Source organism: Mirounga angustirostris, unplaced genomic scaffold, assembly GCF_029215605.1.
Source record: "Mirounga angustirostris isolate CCGP_5_RB_7025 unplaced genomic scaffold, mMirAng1.0.hap1 SCAF_3, whole genome shotgun sequence".
Classification (NCBI taxonomy): domain Eukaryota; kingdom Metazoa; phylum Chordata; class Mammalia; order Carnivora; family Phocidae; genus Mirounga; species Mirounga angustirostris.
The window spans coordinates 173,658,326-173,678,862 of NW_026991711.1; the positions used below are offsets into that span (position 1 = coordinate 173,658,326).

General features: G+C 37.2%; 1 protein-coding gene across 1 annotated transcript in view; it reads right to left on the reverse strand.

Moving 5' to 3' along the window:
- The window catches only part of ABCA12 (ATP binding cassette subfamily A member 12), a 169,646-nt gene that overhangs the window by 36,040 nt on the left and 113,069 nt on the right, over nucleotides 1–20,537 (reverse strand). Inside the window, exons 23-33 of the mRNA XM_064585792.1 lie at nucleotides 18,633–18,747; nucleotides 12,341–12,670; nucleotides 11,187–11,256; nucleotides 10,964–11,098; nucleotides 9,228–9,371; nucleotides 8,106–8,292; nucleotides 5,791–6,009; nucleotides 4,408–4,604; nucleotides 3,459–3,619; nucleotides 1,835–2,071; nucleotides 1,166–1,316 (exon numbers count right to left, since the gene is read on the reverse strand). Coding sequence (XP_064441862.1) covers nucleotides 1,166–1,316; nucleotides 1,835–2,071; nucleotides 3,459–3,619; nucleotides 4,408–4,604; nucleotides 5,791–6,009; nucleotides 8,106–8,292; nucleotides 9,228–9,371; nucleotides 10,964–11,098; nucleotides 11,187–11,256; nucleotides 12,341–12,670; nucleotides 18,633–18,747 — 1,946 coding nt within the window. The remainder of the gene's footprint in view (nucleotides 1–1,165; nucleotides 1,317–1,834; nucleotides 2,072–3,458; nucleotides 3,620–4,407; nucleotides 4,605–5,790; nucleotides 6,010–8,105; nucleotides 8,293–9,227; nucleotides 9,372–10,963; nucleotides 11,099–11,186; nucleotides 11,257–12,340; nucleotides 12,671–18,632; nucleotides 18,748–20,537) is intronic.

Here is a 20,537-nt window from a genome sequence, read left to right on the forward strand (position 1 = left end):
TTTGACAGAGAGAGACAGTGAGAGAGGGAACACAAGCTGGCAGAGTGGGAGAGGGAGAAGCAGGCTCCCTTTTGAACAGAGAGCCTGATGCGGGGCTCGATCCCAGGACCCTGGGATCACGACCTGAGCCGAAGGCAGACGCTTAATGACTGAGCCACCCAGGTGCCCCCAGATGACCACTTTCTAATCAAAGTCCTCAATTACATGGGCTCGACAATTATATTCCCCAAAAGATGATAAATGAGGAATGTGGCAGAGGACAAATGAGACTCCCAAGTTCCAGAACTATGCAAACATCAGAGATGATCTTTTCTAAGTTTTAGAGCCAGGCGAATGTTTAATTAAAAGTTCTGTTCCTAGAGATTTTTTCCAAGTTAAGCAAACTGTTGAAATGACTATTCCATAATTTATACATCATTTTACTATATGCTTCCTTAAGTAAATAGTGTTTCCAAAGGCAGAAATTAACTGTCAGAAAGGGAATAAGAGGATAAAAGTTATTTTCAAAAGAGGCCAATTCCTCAAAGTCATATCAAGAAGCACAATTTTTCAAATATGTCTTGTGTGAGGAATTGGGTGGGTGGGGGGGAACCTATTATTATAGGTTCTTAGCCATTGAGTCTGACTTCATCAAATCTGAGACCCTTCCCCAAAAGCATTTCCTCAGAGCCTGAATATTCTCATCACCTGAACTGTTCACAGAAGGGAAAGATTAGACATGTTTCCCAATAAGTCCCCATAAAGAGTGATGACTCTTTTTTTATAACTTTTTTCCGATGACTCCTCTGCTGAATATGTTTAATAGCAGTGAGTCAGCTACAAGGTAATTTTGTCCATTACTGGACAGCAGCATTTACAGGAAGGATTTTAACTTGTCTAACACAAATCTGAAACTTAGTAAACACCTTGAAAATGAATTTCGGCAGGTATAAGGAGTACACACCACCACCCTAACAAGCAAGTTCTCTCCCATTCTTTGAAATATTTTTGAAATAGAGAATTTGATTTCATTTAACAAATACTTGCTGTATTAAAAAAAGAAAGCTTGTATTTCTTTACTCCTTTTGAATTTAGAAAGAAAATGTCAAGCTGAATTTTTGCCCTGTGATTTTCTCCTTCACGTCATTTATGGGAATTAAGCAAAACATGCACATTAGATTTATACCATCTCTGTCTGTAAAACTGTTGCTGCTCACAGATAAATCATCGGGAGCTGAGATGCCATTGGCACCAGGATTTCCAATTTTCTTTTGTGTTAAGTGCTCAAGACTCATCCTGCTATTTTTTTGTGACTGTTTAGTCAAGTTCAGAAAGACCTAGAAAGAGAAGCCAGAACACTTCATTAACATAAAACATGCACGTCCTTTCTACTTCCTAAGCTCAAGTTTGATTTTGAATTTTTATCACATTTATTGAGACAAACAAGTGTGACTTTAAATATTTTTAAAAGTGACTTTGAGTGAACATTTTTTTTAACCATTCAATTTTATTACAGTATTACTGACTATATTCCCTGTGCCGTACTTTTCATCTCTGTGACTTACTTATTTTATGTCTAGAAGTTTGTATCTCTTAACCCCCTTCCTCTGTTTCAGTCATCCCCCACCCCCTCTACATAAACACTTCGGTATGTGAAAGATACGTGTTCTCTAATTGGATAAACGTCTTTGTTTTCAGAAGTCACTCTTACATAAGAACGGTACTGAGATAGTTTGAAGATTTTCTGATGCTGTGAAAGGTTTATTTAAAATATTTATTTTCTATTTTTAAAGAACGTGCATATTTATTCTCAGGGAACAGCAAGTTATATCAGCTTCAAAAAGAAGAAACTCACCTCTTCCACGGTGGTGTCTGAAATACCGTAGCACCCGATGTTGAGGTCACCCATGCCATTGTCCAGTGCCCTCAGGAGTGACAGGTAGGCCCCTGAGACTTTGGTGCTAAATGGAGGAAGCAGATACACCAGCTCTCCCCCGATGTCCTCCTTGAGGTAGGCTTCAGGGAGGTGTGATCGGATCATTGCTGTCACGGCCGTCGTGTCGCATGTTGTATTTGCACTTAGGTTTGGACTCTAGGGACAAAACCAGAGGTTACCACTCCTCTGTCCTCACACCACAGTGATGCCCAAGGGTCCTCATCAGAGGGTGGTGAGACTCTTTCAGGCCACCCAGACCTGAGTCAGATGACACATCCCTCCTCCAATGGCTCCCTGTCCCAAGTCACTGTTCTACGGGCTCCATTCTCCCGCCTGCCCCCGTCCCTTCTCCGGCTTCACTGCCCACTACTCACTGCCCGCTCATCTGCTCTACTCCAGCCACAACAGCTGCTTTGTGTTGTGGGAGTGTTCTGCCCTCAGGCACACCCTCCTCAGGGCCTTCTCAATTGTTGTTCCTTTGCCCCCAGATAATGACATGGCTCCTTCTCTCCCAAGCCCTAACTCTTGCTCAACTGTCATCTTCTCAGAGACCCTTCTCCTACCCTTCATAAAACGGCACCACTTGGCATTCCCTATTCCCCCTCTGCTTTATTTCTACCCACAGCATTTATCACCCAATAATAGACTTAATAATACACTTAACAATGGTATTATCTGAATTCCCCACACTCTATCAGAATATAAACTCCATGAGGGTAGAGATTTTAATATCATCAGTCCGCTGCTGTATCACCAAGGTCTAGAACAGTGACTTGAGCACACACTAAGGCATAATACACACCTAATATATATATATTTCTTAATGAATTAATGAATATAAAAATAAACTGCTTTTTATTTGGAAGTCACATCAGGATGTTCAGATATAAAATAAATGATTGTAGTCAAAGCCAACCTAATGGCATACACATCTTGCACAGTACTGATAATCATATGCTATTTTTAGGTGGCACGGGGTCCTTAGTCAGCAGCTGTTCTTCAAAGATGTCAAAGCACCATTGGCCTGAGTTAGTCTTCACATTGCCACTTGAGGGGTACTGACGAGAAGGTGCATACACAACTGCATATTCTCTTTATTTGCTTTAATGCAAAAAATCTAATTTTTAGCCTTATAGACTGAAATGCTAGGGAAACTAAAAGGCTGATCCTCCATCAGTAACTTTAGGATATAGATCCTCTAAAAAAAGGATCTATATCCTAAGGTAAAAACCTAGTGACCTGGTTCTCGTTGTGAGATACCAGACCAGGAGCATCAGCATCACCTGGGCTTTTGTTAGAAATGTAGTCAACTGTGAAGCCCCATCTAAGACCTAATGAATCAGAGACTTTTGGGGTGAGGCCAGGAATCTGGGTTCAACCAAGACCTCCAGGTGTTCTGATGCTCCCTTAAGTTTGAGAAACATGAAACTAGCATATTAATGATGAATTTTAGCAATTAATAAGGTTGGAGAGATTCTGCCTCCATTTCACACAAAAATTAATTTATGACTCTATAATGAGGTGTATTTTCTCTCTTACAAACCTTTTTCTTGGTGAGCGTGAGGTGGTACCCATCACCAAATGCTTCCTTGAGGTAAAATGGTGACCCACAACAGCGCAGCCCGCCCTGCTCCAGGAAGGCGATGCGGTCACTCAGCACTTCAGCTTCGTCCAAATGGTGCGTCGACAGAATGATTGTTCTGGCTTGAAAATACAGAGGAGAACAACTGAGAATGAAAAATTAAGACACAGTTCCCGAGATCTACAGAGTTCGCACAAGTAAATCCTGAGATTTATGAGGAGAAGAGGCACATTTTATGAGCTAACTGAAAAACTGACCAGAAGGAGCTTTCAGAATAAACAAAGAGAAATTCAGAAGGGGTGTTACTAAATATCTAGGGCTGTTTTCTTATACGTTGGCAGCGAATAAGCATTTGCCGTGCCGTACGGCTAAATGTCCATCATTTAGAGTGTGCATGTTAGCAACTCCTTCCTTAGTTTGCTCCCTTGTCTTCGTTTTTCCTCTGTCTCTGTTTCTGTCTCTCTCCCCCACTTTCTTCACTATAAAGAAGCAATAATTTTAAAAACTTTTTGAATATTCCTCTCTGATTAATCCACTCTACTCTGATTGCTTCTTTGCTTCACATCCTGTTAGCACTTGTTTAGTCTGTTTTCAGTTTATTTTCGTTTGTGTATGTTTGGTATCTCTAATTAGATTCTAAGCTCCTGGAGGCAGAATTTGGGACTTCTATCAGATGTGCATGCTCTCAGAAGGGCCAGTGAAGTGTTCAACTCACCATGTTCAACTACATGGATATTAACTAACTGACCCAGAAATTTAGTGGTGGGAAGAGAAGAATTGGGAAGGGGAAGACCCCATCTGAGACTCTTAATGGAGCTTTGAAACAGAAAAGGCGTAAAGTTGGTTGCATGCATCCCAGAGGGCAAATTTAGGCCTGCTGGGTGCAGAAGTTATAAGAGGATACTCATACCAGTTTTGTTCTTGGATATAACATCCCAAATGCTTCGGCGAGAACATGGGTCAACTCCAGTGGATGGTTCATCCAAAATGACTACCCGTGATCCACCGATAAGAGCTATAGATATGGATAACTTCCTCTTCATTCCTCCTGACAATGTTCCAACTCTCTTATGACGATGGCTATACAGTCCAGTATCTTTTAGTGTCCTTCAAAAATAATGTATGGTGGTTATTTTTGACAGATAAAATATTTGAATATTGAAAAAATACAATAAGCACTTTAACTAATAGGTCTTTACTAAGCAACTATTATGTGCTCAGCAAGGTGCAATACACTATTGAGGATTCATGATATAGTTTTTTTTATTGTTTATCATTTAGTTGGAGGCACAAAGTTAATACCCAGAAAACACCACCAGGGAATATATGGCTCATTTTTTAATTTGTTTCTCTGAAAAATATTTACAGAGGGCCTGCCTGTTTTGTGCCAGACCATTTTAGCTTCTAGAGGAAAGCAGTGAGAAGATGATATTCCTACTCATAAGGAGATTAGGTTCTAGTGTGTGTATGTATCAGGAGGGATGCAGATAAAATTTAGTCAAGAAACATATTCCCAAGTAAGCTTATAATTTGCCAAGTGGTGACAAGTGCAATAAAAAATACATAAAGCAGGGTACATGAGATAAGGATTGCCTGGGGCATGCTATTTTAAGCATCTATTTTATATATGGTCATCCCCTCAGAGAAGGTGACATTTGATCAGAGACCAGGAAAGTGGAGGTGTGAGTCAAATGGCTGTTTGGGGAAGGCTGCTCTAAGTAGAGGAAACAGTAAGTGAGAAGCCCTGTGACCAGAACATAAGCCAGCCTGTGACTTGGCCAGTGTGCCCAGAGCACAGTGAATGGGGGGAGAGTGGAAGGAAATGACATCAGAAGTGAGATGGGGCAGGCATGTAGGGCCTCTTGGCCTTGACAAGGACATTACGGAGTTCCACACTGAGTGTGGTGGGAAGCCATAGAGGACTTTGAACTCTGGAGTTATATGGTCTTATCTGCCATTTAAAAAGGTCACCCTGGCTGCTCTTTGAAGGATAAACTATATAAGGGAGAGGAGAAGGCTGGTGTCCAGTCAGGAGACTTGGCCTGGTATAGTAGCTATTAGAAACAGAGGATTTAGGGCAGCATGGTAGCCTGAGATGAAGAGATTTATATAGTTTCAGTATAATAATTGGCTGGTGAAGATAACGACATAAAATGTATACAATACCAGAAAAGTAGAAAAACTAAAAACTAATTGTTTTGTGACCAAATGTTCATACTGGCATTATTACCATAGCTTGACCTCTTTTTGAGAGGCGTTACCAATGCACATCCTGGTTGCTGCTATAACTGACCTTTTTACTTCCTCGTGCAGCTGCTTTTTAGTCCAGTGAGGAACTTTGATGGAGCCATATAAGAGCAGGTGTTCCTTGGTAGTGAGGTAACTAAACAAGACATCGTGCTGCATACAGACCCCCATGTTCTTCCGTACAGTGTGTAGGTCTGTTTTGAGATCTTTTCCATAAACAAAGATGGTACCTGCTGAGGCTCCAAATAGCCCAGTCAACATGGAGCTGAAAATGAAGAAATGATAAATTAGGTGTCAACCAAGCATTTAAGCTAAATTTTAGGGCTAAATGTATCTCAGTCATTAGCCAACAATATTAACAGTGTATTTCCTCAGGCAAGATCAAGCTATAAAATAAAATAGTATTAAATGGGAACAAACATTAAATTACTTTTAAGCTTTTAATTATTTAGAGCGTTACATAAATGCTACCCAGTGACAATGATGGGGATGGGGCCATGGTAACAATGATGATCATGGTTGTAAACTTTAATTGCAACTACACTCTCTCCTTGAGCAAACTCACACACTTCCCTGGCATCAGATAGTATCTCTAGGTCATGGAGTCTCAAATTTTTAACTCTAGCCGAGACCTCATCACTCAGTTCCAGGCTTGTACTATACATCCAACAGATAGTGCCACTTCTTCATGAGATGTCTTACAGGATCCTCAAATTCAACATGTTTAAAACTTAATTCAGGATCTTTGCCCTCAAACCCGTGTTCCCACTGATGTTCCTCTTTGACCATATGATGAACCTATATACTGGTTGCATAAGCCTGGGATCCAGAAGTTGTGTTTGCATCCTCCTCCAATCTCTGTTTTCTACCTCCACCCATATGTCCCATTTTCCCAGCCACACCACAGTGCAAGCCACACCACCACTTGCTCCTGACCACCATAGTCTCTTAACTCACCTTCCCATGTGAACATCGGTCACCTTCAGTCTCTTTCTCTACACTGTGATTATTCTCTATCTTATCAGATGATTGCTCATCATCTTTCAGATGGTTAGTAGACCGGGAAACTATTTAATATCCCTCTTCTCCAATAAAATGTAAGCTCCACGAGTCTGGCAAAGGACCTATTTTCTCACCACTCTCTCTTTTAGTACCTAACTAGTATCTTGTACCTTGTGCATAATAGACCTTAAATGACTACCGTGGATTAAATAGGGCATCGATATTATATGCAATTCTTCCCATAAAAACACATTGAACTACAAACAATATACTTCATTCTTTATATTCAGAAGAATAAAATTGAGACTTTCTCAGCTAAAATTACATCCTCTTCAAAAGCCTTCTCCATCTCTTTTTTTCATTGGTCTTTTATTGCCTATTAGAAATCCTGTTTTTAAGCACTGTATGCTCACTAGAAAGCCAACTTTGAATTTAAACAGGCCATATAAATAAGAGCAACTGCACACATTCACTCATTTCATAACCTTCCTTTGTCCCCTCTTATTTACAAAAGAAAAATTAATTTGAATATATTTTGGCAGTCACTGAGCTTACTTATGATGATACTAAATAGGATATCTAGCAACTGACACTTTCTCAAACAAGGGCCAGGGCAGCAACGTCATCTTAGCACTGACTTCCAGCGAAGCCATGTGGAGCATTGGTGGTGAGTCACAAAAAAATTCAAAAGAATGTCACTTTAAAAACATTTGAATCTCTTCTCCTTTTGGACACAGGAAAATGCTAGTTAAATGAAGAGTGAGAAAGAACAGCCCATGTACTGCTCCTAGCCTTTTTGAACTATATCTGATGGCTGGTGATTCTTTTCTTTCTTCATGAATCAAGCAAGGAGCAGCTGGGCTGAGTGTGTTTATAGCAGAGTGTGTAAACTCAAAATTATACATGGGCCAGAATAGAAATGCAAATAAATGGAACAGACTGGGCATATGAGACAGTGCAGATTTGTGGGGAACAGGAATATATCAGAAAGCAGATGTTCCCTTTAAGAGAACAGTCACCTGTAAGTCCCAACCAATTGTCCCTACCTAGGACTGTGGACCCAATGTTGTCCGAACTTCCTATTATCCAAGAAATGTCAAGAACATTTCTTTTTATTGGGACATTTCTCCATTTTAAAATACTGGCACTGAGTTAAACATTTTAAGAAGTACTAGGTGGGTCTGATCTGGCCTTTGAGCTCACAGCTTGGGACCTATGATTTAGACTACATTCTATAGTAAACAAATTGAGCTATTTTAATCCATCTGGGAGATGTAATAACATTATTCTTTATGAAAGAGTTGAGGAAATATTAAGTAATATGCTTCCACAACAATAAGTGTTCAAAAAGTAACATACATTGTAGTAGTTTTCCCGGCTCCATTGGGCCCCAGCAATGAAGTAATGTGTCCTTCATAAAAGTTCAGATTGAGGTTATCAACAGCAATTTTCGAGCCATAGATCTTTGTGACCCCATGCAGGGCAACCCCAACTGTGAGATCTTTAGGTTCAGGCTCAATGTTGGAGGGAAAAATGTACTCAGGACCTGGAGGGAAATCAAGAGAAGAGTTATAAGCTCACAAAGAAGGAAAATGCAGCTAGAGCTAGATTTTTGCTTAATTAAAAATTGAAGACTGTATAACAATATAGCCCTCTAAGTAAAAATAATTCTGGAAACAAATGATCTACTATCTTTAGCCTCCTTCTCATCTGGTTAAAGAATGAATAAGGGTGAGGAACCACGTTCTTTAAGGGTGATATTACCCTTCTGTCAGAATAGGTAGTCCTAGAATACAGTATCATAATAATTAATTTCCCTTTATTCAGCAGATCTTGAATATTAAAAAGACAGTCTAATAAGTCTTGTTCCTCTGATCAGAAAAGATAATACCAACTTATGGAAAAAATGTCTACAAGGTGTGATTTTATAGTGACAAAGCCAGCTCAGTTCTGTGGTTTATAAATTCCAGTTCATTGATTACTATTTACATGTGCTTCAGGCATCACAAATAGACCATGGATATGGGTCATCCTTACTTCGCAAAGATAGCACTACTTACCCAATGTCAGTAAGTCATGAGCTTTCAACTGTTTGTGTCCAGTGTTGGTGATGGGTTATGATAAATTATCTGTACTTGTACTTTGGTTACTTTTTTTGACTAGTGACAGATGGCTGGAGTTAGGGGTGTAGACTGTGTCCCAGGCACAAAATTTTTCTCTGTGTGAGTCTAACTGGACCACAAAGGGATCTACAATCTTGGCCTAATTAGCTCCATATGTTAACCAACTGAGCTAATGAGCCCAGAAAAAGCCACAATTTAATCTCCGTAAGAGTCTAAACACATATGTGTAGACATATTCATCCATGACTAAAAGAATGATAATTTTTCCATTTAGAAAAACCTAATTAAAATCACTAGTCATGTAAATTTTATATCACTTCTGTCATAATAATGCTTGTTGTTGACCTACTTGTCTTACTAGCAGATGGGTTCGTTTTCTGCATCATATTAGTAAACATAAGGCCATTGCTTTTCTCATGTTTCACTTCTATACATCCCAATCGCTCCTTCCAATAGGAAGGAAGGACTGGAAAATACCATGGAGCTGCCATACCATATGTACCTGTAATGAAAATGTATTAGGAAGAGTAAATATTAGTTGACTGTTAACATGAAACATCAGAAACTAAACAACGGAATGTTATATATGGTTCAGAAAGTATTTTCATTTTTTTTGATCTATATCAAACTAAAGCGTAGTCTCAGTTTCCAAAGTAAAGAAAAAAAGATAAGCTCTCTTTTATTCTTTTTAAAAAACAGCTTCATTAAGGTATAATTATATGGCATAAAATTTACTCATCACAGTAAGTGTAGGGGTAGATGATTTTTAGTAAATATAAAGTTGTGCAACCATCACCACCATCCATGCATTAGAACCACCATCCATACATTATAGCTTCAAAAATTTTTCTCATGACCATTTACAGATAACTCCTGCTTCTACCCCAAGTTCTAGACAATCACTAATTTGCTTTCTATCTTTACATATTTGTCTTTTATAGGAACTTTATATAAATGGAACAATACTCTTTTATTCATTTAGAACATTAGGAAAATGTACAAATATCAATAAGGCTGAATGGAAAAGCTCCCAAGCATGTTAAAAGTGATGACTACTTGAGACCTAGGATGGGGGACCCAACTACTGTTTTCCATTAGAATTTGGTAAATTTTCCTTAGAATTAAGAGATCTGGTTTTTGCTTTATCACATGTCAAAAGCCCATTTGAAAAGACTGGATTCCATGCTTTTTAATCCACTCCATCCTTTAAAGGAACATCAGATTATCAATGACAGCCAAACTATGGAGAGAGCCTAATTGTCCATCAACTGAAGAATGGATAAAGAAGATGTGGTACACATACACAATGGAATATTACTCAGCCATCATAAAGAATGAAATCTTGCCATATGCAATGATGTGGATACAGCTACAGTATATTATACTAAGTGAAATAAGTCAGAGAAAGACAAAGACCATATGATATCACTCACATGTGGAATTTAAAGATTTTTTTTTGACAGAGAGAGACACAGCGAGAGCAGGAACACAAGCAGGGAGAGTGGGAGAGGGAGAAGCAGGCTTCGCGCTGAGCAGGGAGCCCAATGCGGGGCTTGATCCCAGGACCCTGGGATGATGACCTGAGCTGAAGGCAGATGCTTAATGACTGAGCCACCCAGGCGCCCCTCACATGGGGAATTTAAGAAACAAAACAGATGAACATATGGGAAGGGGGTAAAAAAAAAGGAGAGAGGGAAGCAAACCATAAGAGACTCCTAACAGTAGAGAACGAACTGAGGGTTGATAGAGGGTGGTGGGTGGGGGATGGACTAGATGGACAATAGGTATTAAGGAGGGCACTTGTTGGGATGAGCACTGGGTGTTGTATGTAAGTGATGAATCACTGAATTCTACTCCTGAAACCAATATTGCAGTGTATGTTAACCAACTAAAATTTAAATAAAAATAATAAAATAAAATTAAAATAAAATAAAATAAAGGAACATTAGAGAAAGAATTCACCAGTGCATTGTCTCATCCTGGAAAATCATGGTTAGTTCTGGGATGGCAAATCAAATATTAGAAAATATATATTAGCTGATTTATAGTTATGAAAACTATAGAAAAATATATCTGTTGGAAGTATGTTCATACCTGGAAACACATTCCTGACATACCAAGCAATAAGGAAATAAATTAAAGAATCAGTTAGGATTAGACAGCACAGCCAGCCAAATGAGGTGGTATCATCCTGAACTGGGGAACTGTACATATTTTCCCACTGAAGACCTAAAAAGTGAACACATATATTTATTCTTCTGTGAGACATACTGCAGTTGTGAATGCCAAAATCCAGTTTTAAAGGAAGTGAGCCTACCAATGCCTTGCTCCTCATATCTTGCAATGTACTGACTTGCATAACTGAATGCTGTTGGGGACAGCAGACTCTGTGAAGAAAATAAACAGCAATGATAGTTCTTATAGATTTTGTACAAGAGGGATCTAAACATACTTAAAACTTTGGACACTTAATATAGGTAAAATTGACACTAACTCCCTAAGTGTATTTAAAAATACAGAGGTCTCTTAGCAAGCCCGCTACCACTCTGAAGGAAGAGAAGAGGGAATAGCAGAAAACAAAAGCAGAAAAATTACAACTTGGAAGATATTTGTCAAAAATCCAAAATATATATCTACACTTGGTAAATGTTGCTTAGCAATTTATAAAATAGGAAATTACAGGGTAATGCAATGTTAAGACTAAAATCAAATAAATGATTAGGAGCCAGAGGATGTTTTTACTTCATAAATTGATTACAGGTAACAGAAGTACTATGAGTGAAAATATACTAAAATATGAATTGATTGAATACTTATAATGCAACGCATTAGAAATTTAATGTCCTTTTAACCCAAAGCAGTCAATGTTAAATGAAAGTTATTTAACACTATTTCCATAAACACCAAAGTTTCAATATGACTCTCAGTGAGATTTATTTTTCTGCTTTCCAAATTTCAAAGTATTTTTAATGATTTCATTAAATTTCTTAAATTAATTCAATAATTCTGAATTGAAACAGGCAGAAAAGACTATATGCTGTTTGTCTTTTGTCTTTTGTCTTTATGCCTGTAAGTAATAGTGAATGTTACGAATGTTATTAAAACCATGAAAATTATTCATATAGGATAATAACTCCAGTAATAAAGGTTTTAAGATATTTAAGGAATTGGACCAGAGAAGAAGTCAGGATTTTTGATGATCTTTAAAACGTAACACATTACATTTTAACTATTCTTTCTTCAGAAATTATTTCTTACCAGAAGTGCTGTTAAGAAAACTCTCTTTTTCATTGTCTTATGCTTGTACAGTATACAACAATGTAGAAAAACTATCATTAGGACAGTTAAGCTTATTTTGCAATCACAGAACTTTTCAATTAGATAAGTGAACTTCCAGTTTAAGAGTCTAAAAACATAAGAAGAATCAATTCTTATCACACCCTGGCCTTTCAGTTGTGACAGTTGACTCACCATGAATACTTTTATTACATAGCTCAACTCATCCTCAACTGTAATCAGAACAATAAATGGAAAAAAGGCAATGATGTAGATGAGGCATCCAATCAGGGCTGCAATGTTGGTGTTATTAAAGAAGACACTGATGAGATAGCTCATGGCAATAACTGAGAAGCTATAGTCCGAAAAATACAGGAACAAAATGAACCCATTTGTTTTAGGGAGAATATTGCCAAACTTGAGTATAATGATGAGGATGACGATGGTCACCAGTAAAAATCCAACACTCTCTATAAGCCAGGCAAAAAAGTGGCTGCAGGAATTCACACCCATCATCTTCATGTACTGCGAAAAGGAAAAAGCATTAGCCACTTTTTGAGCCAATATTCTCTCAAATAGCAATTATTTCTGCACCATGACAAAATGCTCACGAGACTTTTCATATATATGGAACTAGGCATCTTAATGATTTTCATAAGTCAAGGATTTGTCCATGCTTGCTATGTAAAATTAATATGACCATTTATATCAGCCCATTTTAAATTATATGCTTTCAGAGTGCCCCAGTATAATGGATGATTTGGATGGTGAGGTTCTTTTTTTTTCCAATTTCGTTTCTAACTGGTATCTAACTAATGTATCCAGATTAAATTAGTTTAGAATAGATCATCAAAATTTATGGTGTCTCCTGCAGAATTTTACGACATGAATTTGACATTTGTACAGTCATGAATATTTCAAGCTCATAGAAAAACATGGTTTATTTCAAATTCAGTGTAGGGACTGAGATAACAAAGCTCCATTAATGGACAACACAATCAGTACTCTTGTTCCTGAGAGAAAGAGAATAAACCTGACTCCTAAGAATTAAAACATGGAAACTTTGAAGGGAGACTTTCTGCCTTTTGGCACAGCTTTCCCATCCTTAAGATCATTGGGAGTTTAGGGCAGGTTTGTCATCTTTGTTTTCCAAAAAGACATTCATGCACCCAAAATGAACTCATGTATCTGAGATCATCTATTATTTTATAATAATAAAATTTATATTTTTTAATAACTCTCTCAATTTATATTTTTTAATAACTCAGTGATATCCCTAGAGACCAAGGCATTCCACCAAGGTAGAAAAACAGACCAGCATGATGTGTTTGACCATTAACTCAAAGGGATTCTGAAAGATCTAAATTCCCCTGGATCTTAGCTGTCTTGAATTTGGTGACATGGTGCACTTCGGGGGAACCTGGATATCCTGGTTTCTAGTTTTAACAATACATGATTAACGCTAAGCTTATGAATCTGACAGTCCATTTTAAAAAAGAACAAAAGAAAAGCTCCATTAACAGCTTTATAATCCAGTATTTTGGGTAAATTCAAGGATTTTCAATGTCCTCCTTCTTTAAAACTAACTTGTCTAGAAAAAAAAAAAGGAACGTGCTGAATCTTTTGCTCTACACATAAAATAGTGAATTTTACTTTCTGCCTTTGCAACTTATCACATTTTGATAACTCTGCTACTCCTCTTGTTGCCATGGAAACAGCTACCTGACTGCCAACAGTCTAAGCTGTGGGCCTTAAGCTAATCACCACTGAGAAAAAGCCTGTGACTTTTCCTCTTAACTTTGTCCTCTTCCTCACCTTCCTCCCTCCTTACTGCTTCTCTCCTCCCAGGCCTTCCGCCCTTTGCAGTAAAGACTCAACTTATGTTTCCATAGGAATGGAAGTGGGGGTCAAAATAAAAAAACCCAGCATGGAGCGAAGATGCACTATGGAAGGTTTCTTCCAGTTGCTATGCATCTATCATTGAAAACAAAATTACATTTCGGTATGAGAAAATATCTCACAGGTCTTACTTTCGAAATTTTCTCTCTACTCCCCAACCCATTTGAGAAAATTACTGTGTCATGTTTGATGACTGCATTTTAGAGACACTCGCCTATTCAATTATGACCATGATCACGTTAGCTCTTTTTATTGGCCTTTCCTATTTGTTTTGAGATTTAACTGAGTTTATAATTAACTGGGGAGTTATGGGACCCATATAACTACTCCAAAGCTGATATTCACCACCTAATTTCATGTGCCTTATACGAAAAATATCTTCTCTCCAATAGCAGTGTATGTCAGTAGGAGACAATGTCAGCATATTTCACAAGGTGGATATAAAATATCTAGGACACTATCAAGGACATGAAATAAAGCTGTCTTGGTGTGTACAAACATGTTTTCCTTCCCCCAAAATTGATAGCTTCAAAACATATATATATATATATATATATATATATATATATACATATATATAATATATATCTAGAAAATTCTCCATTCATAGCCTTATTAAAAGATAATCTGGCAAATCTGAAGACCAAACTAAAGGTGTTTATCATTGTAATTTTGAAATTTTCAAGACTCGAGATCAGATTCCTTTTTCCTGAGCGATGGTAAAGTTGGAAAATGATCACTGCTTCTTGCTGAAATGGACTGAGTTAGGTGCCTCCAAAAGTGTTCACTATTTAACATTCTAGCATGAAACTTCAGTGTTAAACTTCAGGATTTTATGCCATGAGAAGAACAGCTGTTATTCATAAAGAGAAAGAGCAATGAGAGCATGTAAGTCATCCATAAATTATCCAGATTCACAGCCAACTTCGTTATAATAAACAAGACCAAACTTGCTGATGGAAGATGGCCCATAGAGAACGTCCGGCTGTGCTTTCCTGGATGTCGTTAGATGCTCCTCAGAGTGACATATGTCAGGTGCCAGCTTTGCAATCAAAGAATCACCTGTCTCAAGCCTCTCAAACCTGCCTGAAGCAATTCATCAATATCTGATAACCTGTTGCTCAAGGAAAACCCCTCTACACAGTGGTGAGAGTTTACTCCAGTTTATGGCAGAAGATAAAGAGAAAAGATTCTGTAAGATTTGGGATAAATGTATTGCCACATTAGAGAGAAGCTTATGCACAGGGGTTGACATTAATGTTTTCAGGAAAAGAAATCACAAATATTCATATATGTCAAGCACTAATTTATAAGGAGTAATACCATTTTATACCTAAACTAAAAAATTTTTCTTAACACTAGATATTTATATTACTGCTTTTAAGTAAGATATAAAGGATGTTGTGATCACTACCTGAAATGTTCCAAATTCTCACTAGTATGATGGATAGTGTCTATCAAGGAGACATAAACATTGTCTAAAGTGAAACATCAAAGGACTAAAATCCCTTACATAATTCTTGGTAACATCTCTCCAGACCACAGATATTTTAGATTATCTATGAACTGAGGAAGAACACCTCCAAATTTTGTCCCAGTTGAATATAAGCATTGGAATCCCCATAAATGACTTACATTAGAAGCTAACTCATAAATCAAGAAAATAATGTCAAAAAGTATTTTTCTGTGTGTTGTAAATCAATTTTTTGTATAGCTTTAATATTTTAATTGTTAAAAACAAGGAACACAGAACAAAACCCACTGAAAGCCATTTCAAAATAGTTTTTTTTTTTTTTTTAACTACAGGCTTAATTTCATCGACAAACTTATTGGGCATTAATATTTGTGCTAATTCCTTTAACAAGTTAAAGGAATTAACTGGAGTCATACTATAACAAGGTCAAGGATTAATGGCTTCACTGAAATAGCAACTAACTTGGTTTTCTTGCCCAGATTTAAGAACAGTTACAGAAGGAAAAATGTAATTTTTTTAACCTTTTTTAAAAAATTTAATTGGAATGAGAAGGATGTAGAGAATTAAAAGCTTTAGAACTTAGTGAATATTAAGATGATGGTATTAAAAGTGATTTTGAGTCTCTGGGAACCTAACAGATTTTCCATCATCATCTTCAAAAGTCTTTAAGGGTCTATGCTACCAGAATAAGATTGTGAGAGGGAAAGCAGCTATACTGTGGAAAAGGATTGGTTGAAAGTCAAGACATTCGAGTTCCAGACCTAGATCTACCACTAACTAGCTCTGCAGTTTTTAGCAAGTCACCTCTCAGTGGGCTTAGCTTTTTCACTTTTAAAAAGGAGGAGGGAAGATGAGAACCATGGGCAGTACAGGAAGGCTGAGCAGGAGGCATTGAGAATATTCCACTTATTCCAGTCCCAGTTCCATCAATTCATCTCACAAATAGACTGAACTCCTTTGAATTTAGGATGCTGCTGATTTTTTTTTTAAAGATTTTATTTATTTATTTGACAGAGACAGAGATAGCGAGAGCAGGAACACAAGCAGCGGGAGTGGGAGAGGGAGAAGCAGGCTTCCCCTTGAGGAGGAAGCCCCATGTGGGACTCCATCCCAGGATCCTGGGATCATGACCTGAGCCGAAGGCAGACGCTTAACAACTGAGCCACCCAGGCGCCCAGGATGCTGCTGATTTTAAGACATGCCATTATTTGACATGGCAGCAAGAAAGAAAAATCACCACCAAATAAATGATGACACCTTATCAAATGCATCCCAATTTCAGAGGCTTTAAGAAGCAAGGAAAAAAATCTTGACCTTAGAACTGATAAAATATGGATGATTGAATGCCTTTCTTGTTGTGGCAGTGAGAGAGCCACATTCTGGAAATGTATTGCTGAATTAAGTCTAGATAGTAAGACTTAGAAAGTTTAATGGATTGAGCCCAAGTGGAACTGGAAGACTCAAAGCCCGATTCTCTGATTACACGTTCAGTGATCTTGTACTATAGGACTTTGACCCCCAAGATCAGATAGTTAAATTTTGAAAGTAGATGCATGCAAAATGAAGACACAAAGCTACCAAACAGAAATTGGATCATCGTTAAAAGTATGTCTTTCATGTCTTCAATTAAGAAAGAACTCTTCATTATTCTTTGATATTTTTGTGGCATCCATAGATGCACTCAAAGAGCATCATCTTCAAACACAAAATAATACAGTGTGTGTATAACATATACACAATGTAATACTTATATTTACTGTGTGTTTCTACTACAAATACTATTTTTAAGGTAGATATTTATTTTGAAGTGGAAAAGAACTCAATTTCTATCACAGTTTTCAACTTTAAAGTTTCCCTTTAATCTGTGAAGATTCACTTCTGAGTACCAGGAACCTGAAAGAGAAACATAAGGTAGGTGCTTGCAACCAAAATTCTGGTTTAGGGCATGGATTCAAGTTTCTAAATTGGAATTAAGAAAGCATTGCACAGAGTCCTGGATACAACAGAACTCAAACCAGTTGATGAGAGGTTTACCAAATTATAACTGAAATACAAAAAATGCAGCTGTGAGGATCAACCAGAATTCAAATAGAAAAGGTAAGAAGTATAGGTTCAAACCCTAGGACACCCCTGGAAGCCTGATGCTGAGCTCACAGAAACATGAAGCAGTAATTTGTACCTTGTGAGGAGAAAGAATCAATTGCCTGGAAGCATTGGCAAAGTCAGTCTGGAAAGCGCAAGTGGGCTAACAGGTTACTCTAACCTCATTATGTCAGGTTGTCAGCCAGGCCTTGCAATAATTATTGTGCTCCAGTTTTGAAGTGTTTCTGCTTTCTTTTTGCTCCATGAGTGAGTGTAAGAATGGACTCATTACAGGATGGGCAGATAACATAGTTCTTATTCCAATACAATCCCCAAATCACACAATGCTGTTTCATAAATTCTAAAAAGAAGTAAGATATTTGGGATTTGGAGATAATGATGAGGAACATGCTCCAGAAGAGATCATGCTTTACATCCCAGGTCCTGTCTTTCATCATTATATTATTCACCTAGTCAGTAGCATAACATAAAATTCTTAGTCGCTATAAATCATGAATCAGTGGAAGATAGAAGAGAAGATAATTGAAGAAGACAAGGTATGCTGGAAAGAGAATTTGCTTCATGAGAGCTGAAACAAGCCATCTGTCTGTCCATGACTACGTCTGCGTCTATGTCCATATATCTGTATCTATTTTCATTTGGACTCATTTAGTTACCATGCCAACAGTCTTCCTGCCTTACTAGTTATTATTTAAACTTCCTGCGTTAGATCCTAAGTCCTATAGGAACTTCTTGGACAAAATTACTGTCAGGATCATAAATTGTACTCAGATTTTATTCAGAATTATTTATATTTCATTTTCTAGAGGTACTTATAAAATGAATTCTATATAACTTTGTGAGAAAACAGAGTATTGCCATATCAGCTGCCTTTATGATTCATAAAATATTTTTCTTTTTAATTCATGAGGAATGGGTCAGGCTTTCTGAGTTTGTATAGGCATGATGAAAATCATAGTAATTATTACACAAATAGATCTTACTCATAATAAGAGGAGATTCTCGACATACCTCATGAAGCCGGAGATCTTTCTCATAAACAAGCTTTTTTACAAATGCAGCTATAAATACAACCCAGGCAACCATGAGCACAATTGGAAGAGAATAAGAGACACTGGTTAGGAAGCTGTAAAAAAACAGAAACATAAAAACAAAAATTCAGGGACCCAAATGAGTATCATCTGTGCAGATTGTAATATATAAAGAACACATCCTCTCTTACAGTGAATTATACTCCTGTTTTGAAATTGAGAATAGTCATTAATATTGCTCCTTTATTTATGAAGTGTGAAGCTGACTTAACAGTACGCCCATGATTTTCTTGCTGTAATGTTGCAAAAGTGAAAAACAGCTCTGGATTGTTAGATAAAATTACCATATTGTTTAGAGCGTGTTTGAGTATGTCCTATCTAGGAAAATAATTATTTCACAGATATAATTGCAAAGCTCAAAACCCTTCTGTCTAAATGAAATTCTTATCTAAAAGGCAGATATAAAATTAGATGATGATTGGTTTATCTAGCTAAAAGCTATATCTTCCCAAATTACTGTATTTATCTACTCTTTAGAAGCTCATAGTTATTATTAAACTAAATTTCCCAAAATGAAATAAAATAAAACTCAAAGCATTCAATTTAAAATGCAAACAAAGAACTTGGATTCCTCAAAATAATGCTCCAGGAGATCTTTCATACACAGTATAGCAATGTCTTTTCTGATAATGTGCTAAACTAGGCAGTCACTGGAAGGCTTCATCAGGCTCCAAATATATTTCCTGAGTGGTCTGCCTATGATACCAGAAAGTTCCAATGCAGTGTTTCTCAAAGTTAACCATGCATCACAATCACCTGAAGGGCTTACTAAAACACAGATTTCGGAGCCTCGCCCATAAGCTTCTGATTTAATATATCTGGGGTGGGATAAAGAATTTGCATTTTAAACAATTTCCCAGGTGATGTCCATGTTGTTGGTACAGGGATCATAGTTTGAGAATCATGGTTCTGACACTAGCTACCTTTCTATGGGGTAAGGCAAATGAGTAGTTTTCAATGAGAGGAACTCTAAATTGACCTGTTTTCCATAGTAGGCTCCACTGACATTTTCATTTGGAGAACAGTACCAAGGCCATTTCCTTTTTAATCTGTAAGGCTAAGGAATTACCTTGAAGTTCCTCATAAAAAATGCAAATATTAATGCAACATGACATCACCATCATTCATTATAACTTTAGCATCAGAAGTGTATCACCATCAAAGATATGAGGGTTATTTGGGCTTTTTTCTTGGATGAGGAAAGAGTGAGGGTTGGGGTCATATCCAATTTTTTTTATTCCTGGGAAACTATCTGGCATGGGGTAGGCACTTAAACAATATTTGTTGAATGAATTTTCTTTTGGTTCAAGTCCAGCCCTAATGGTGTTTCTGGCCCCAGAATTAGGCAAAGGCCCTCATTAATTAATAACATATCCCCTGTAATGTTTCTTCCAAGTGATTGTGTATTTTAAGATTGGTTTGGTTTAATATAAGGAGAAAATGCTGGTCTCCTAGCTGAAGGACCAGTAAGGTACTAGCTATTCAACTTTGGACATGTTACTTAACCCTTTTGGATTTCAGTTTTTTTCATCAGGAAAATATGGTTAATGATACCTGCTCCTGCTTACCTTACTGAGGTTGTTGGGTAGAACAAAGGAAATAATATATGTGGGAGCACTTTGTATGCAATAAAGAATTTATATGTATATGGAAGATACTATGATCATATTCTCCCACGAAGAAGGTAGAGTACAGTTTACTTTTCTTCTTAAAAAAGAAAATCCAGGCACCCACCATCCTAGGTACCAAAATTTACAAGGGGAAAAAGATGAGCAGGAAAATAGATGAGAATTTTCTTTTAATTGAACCCACAGGTCATTGCTAT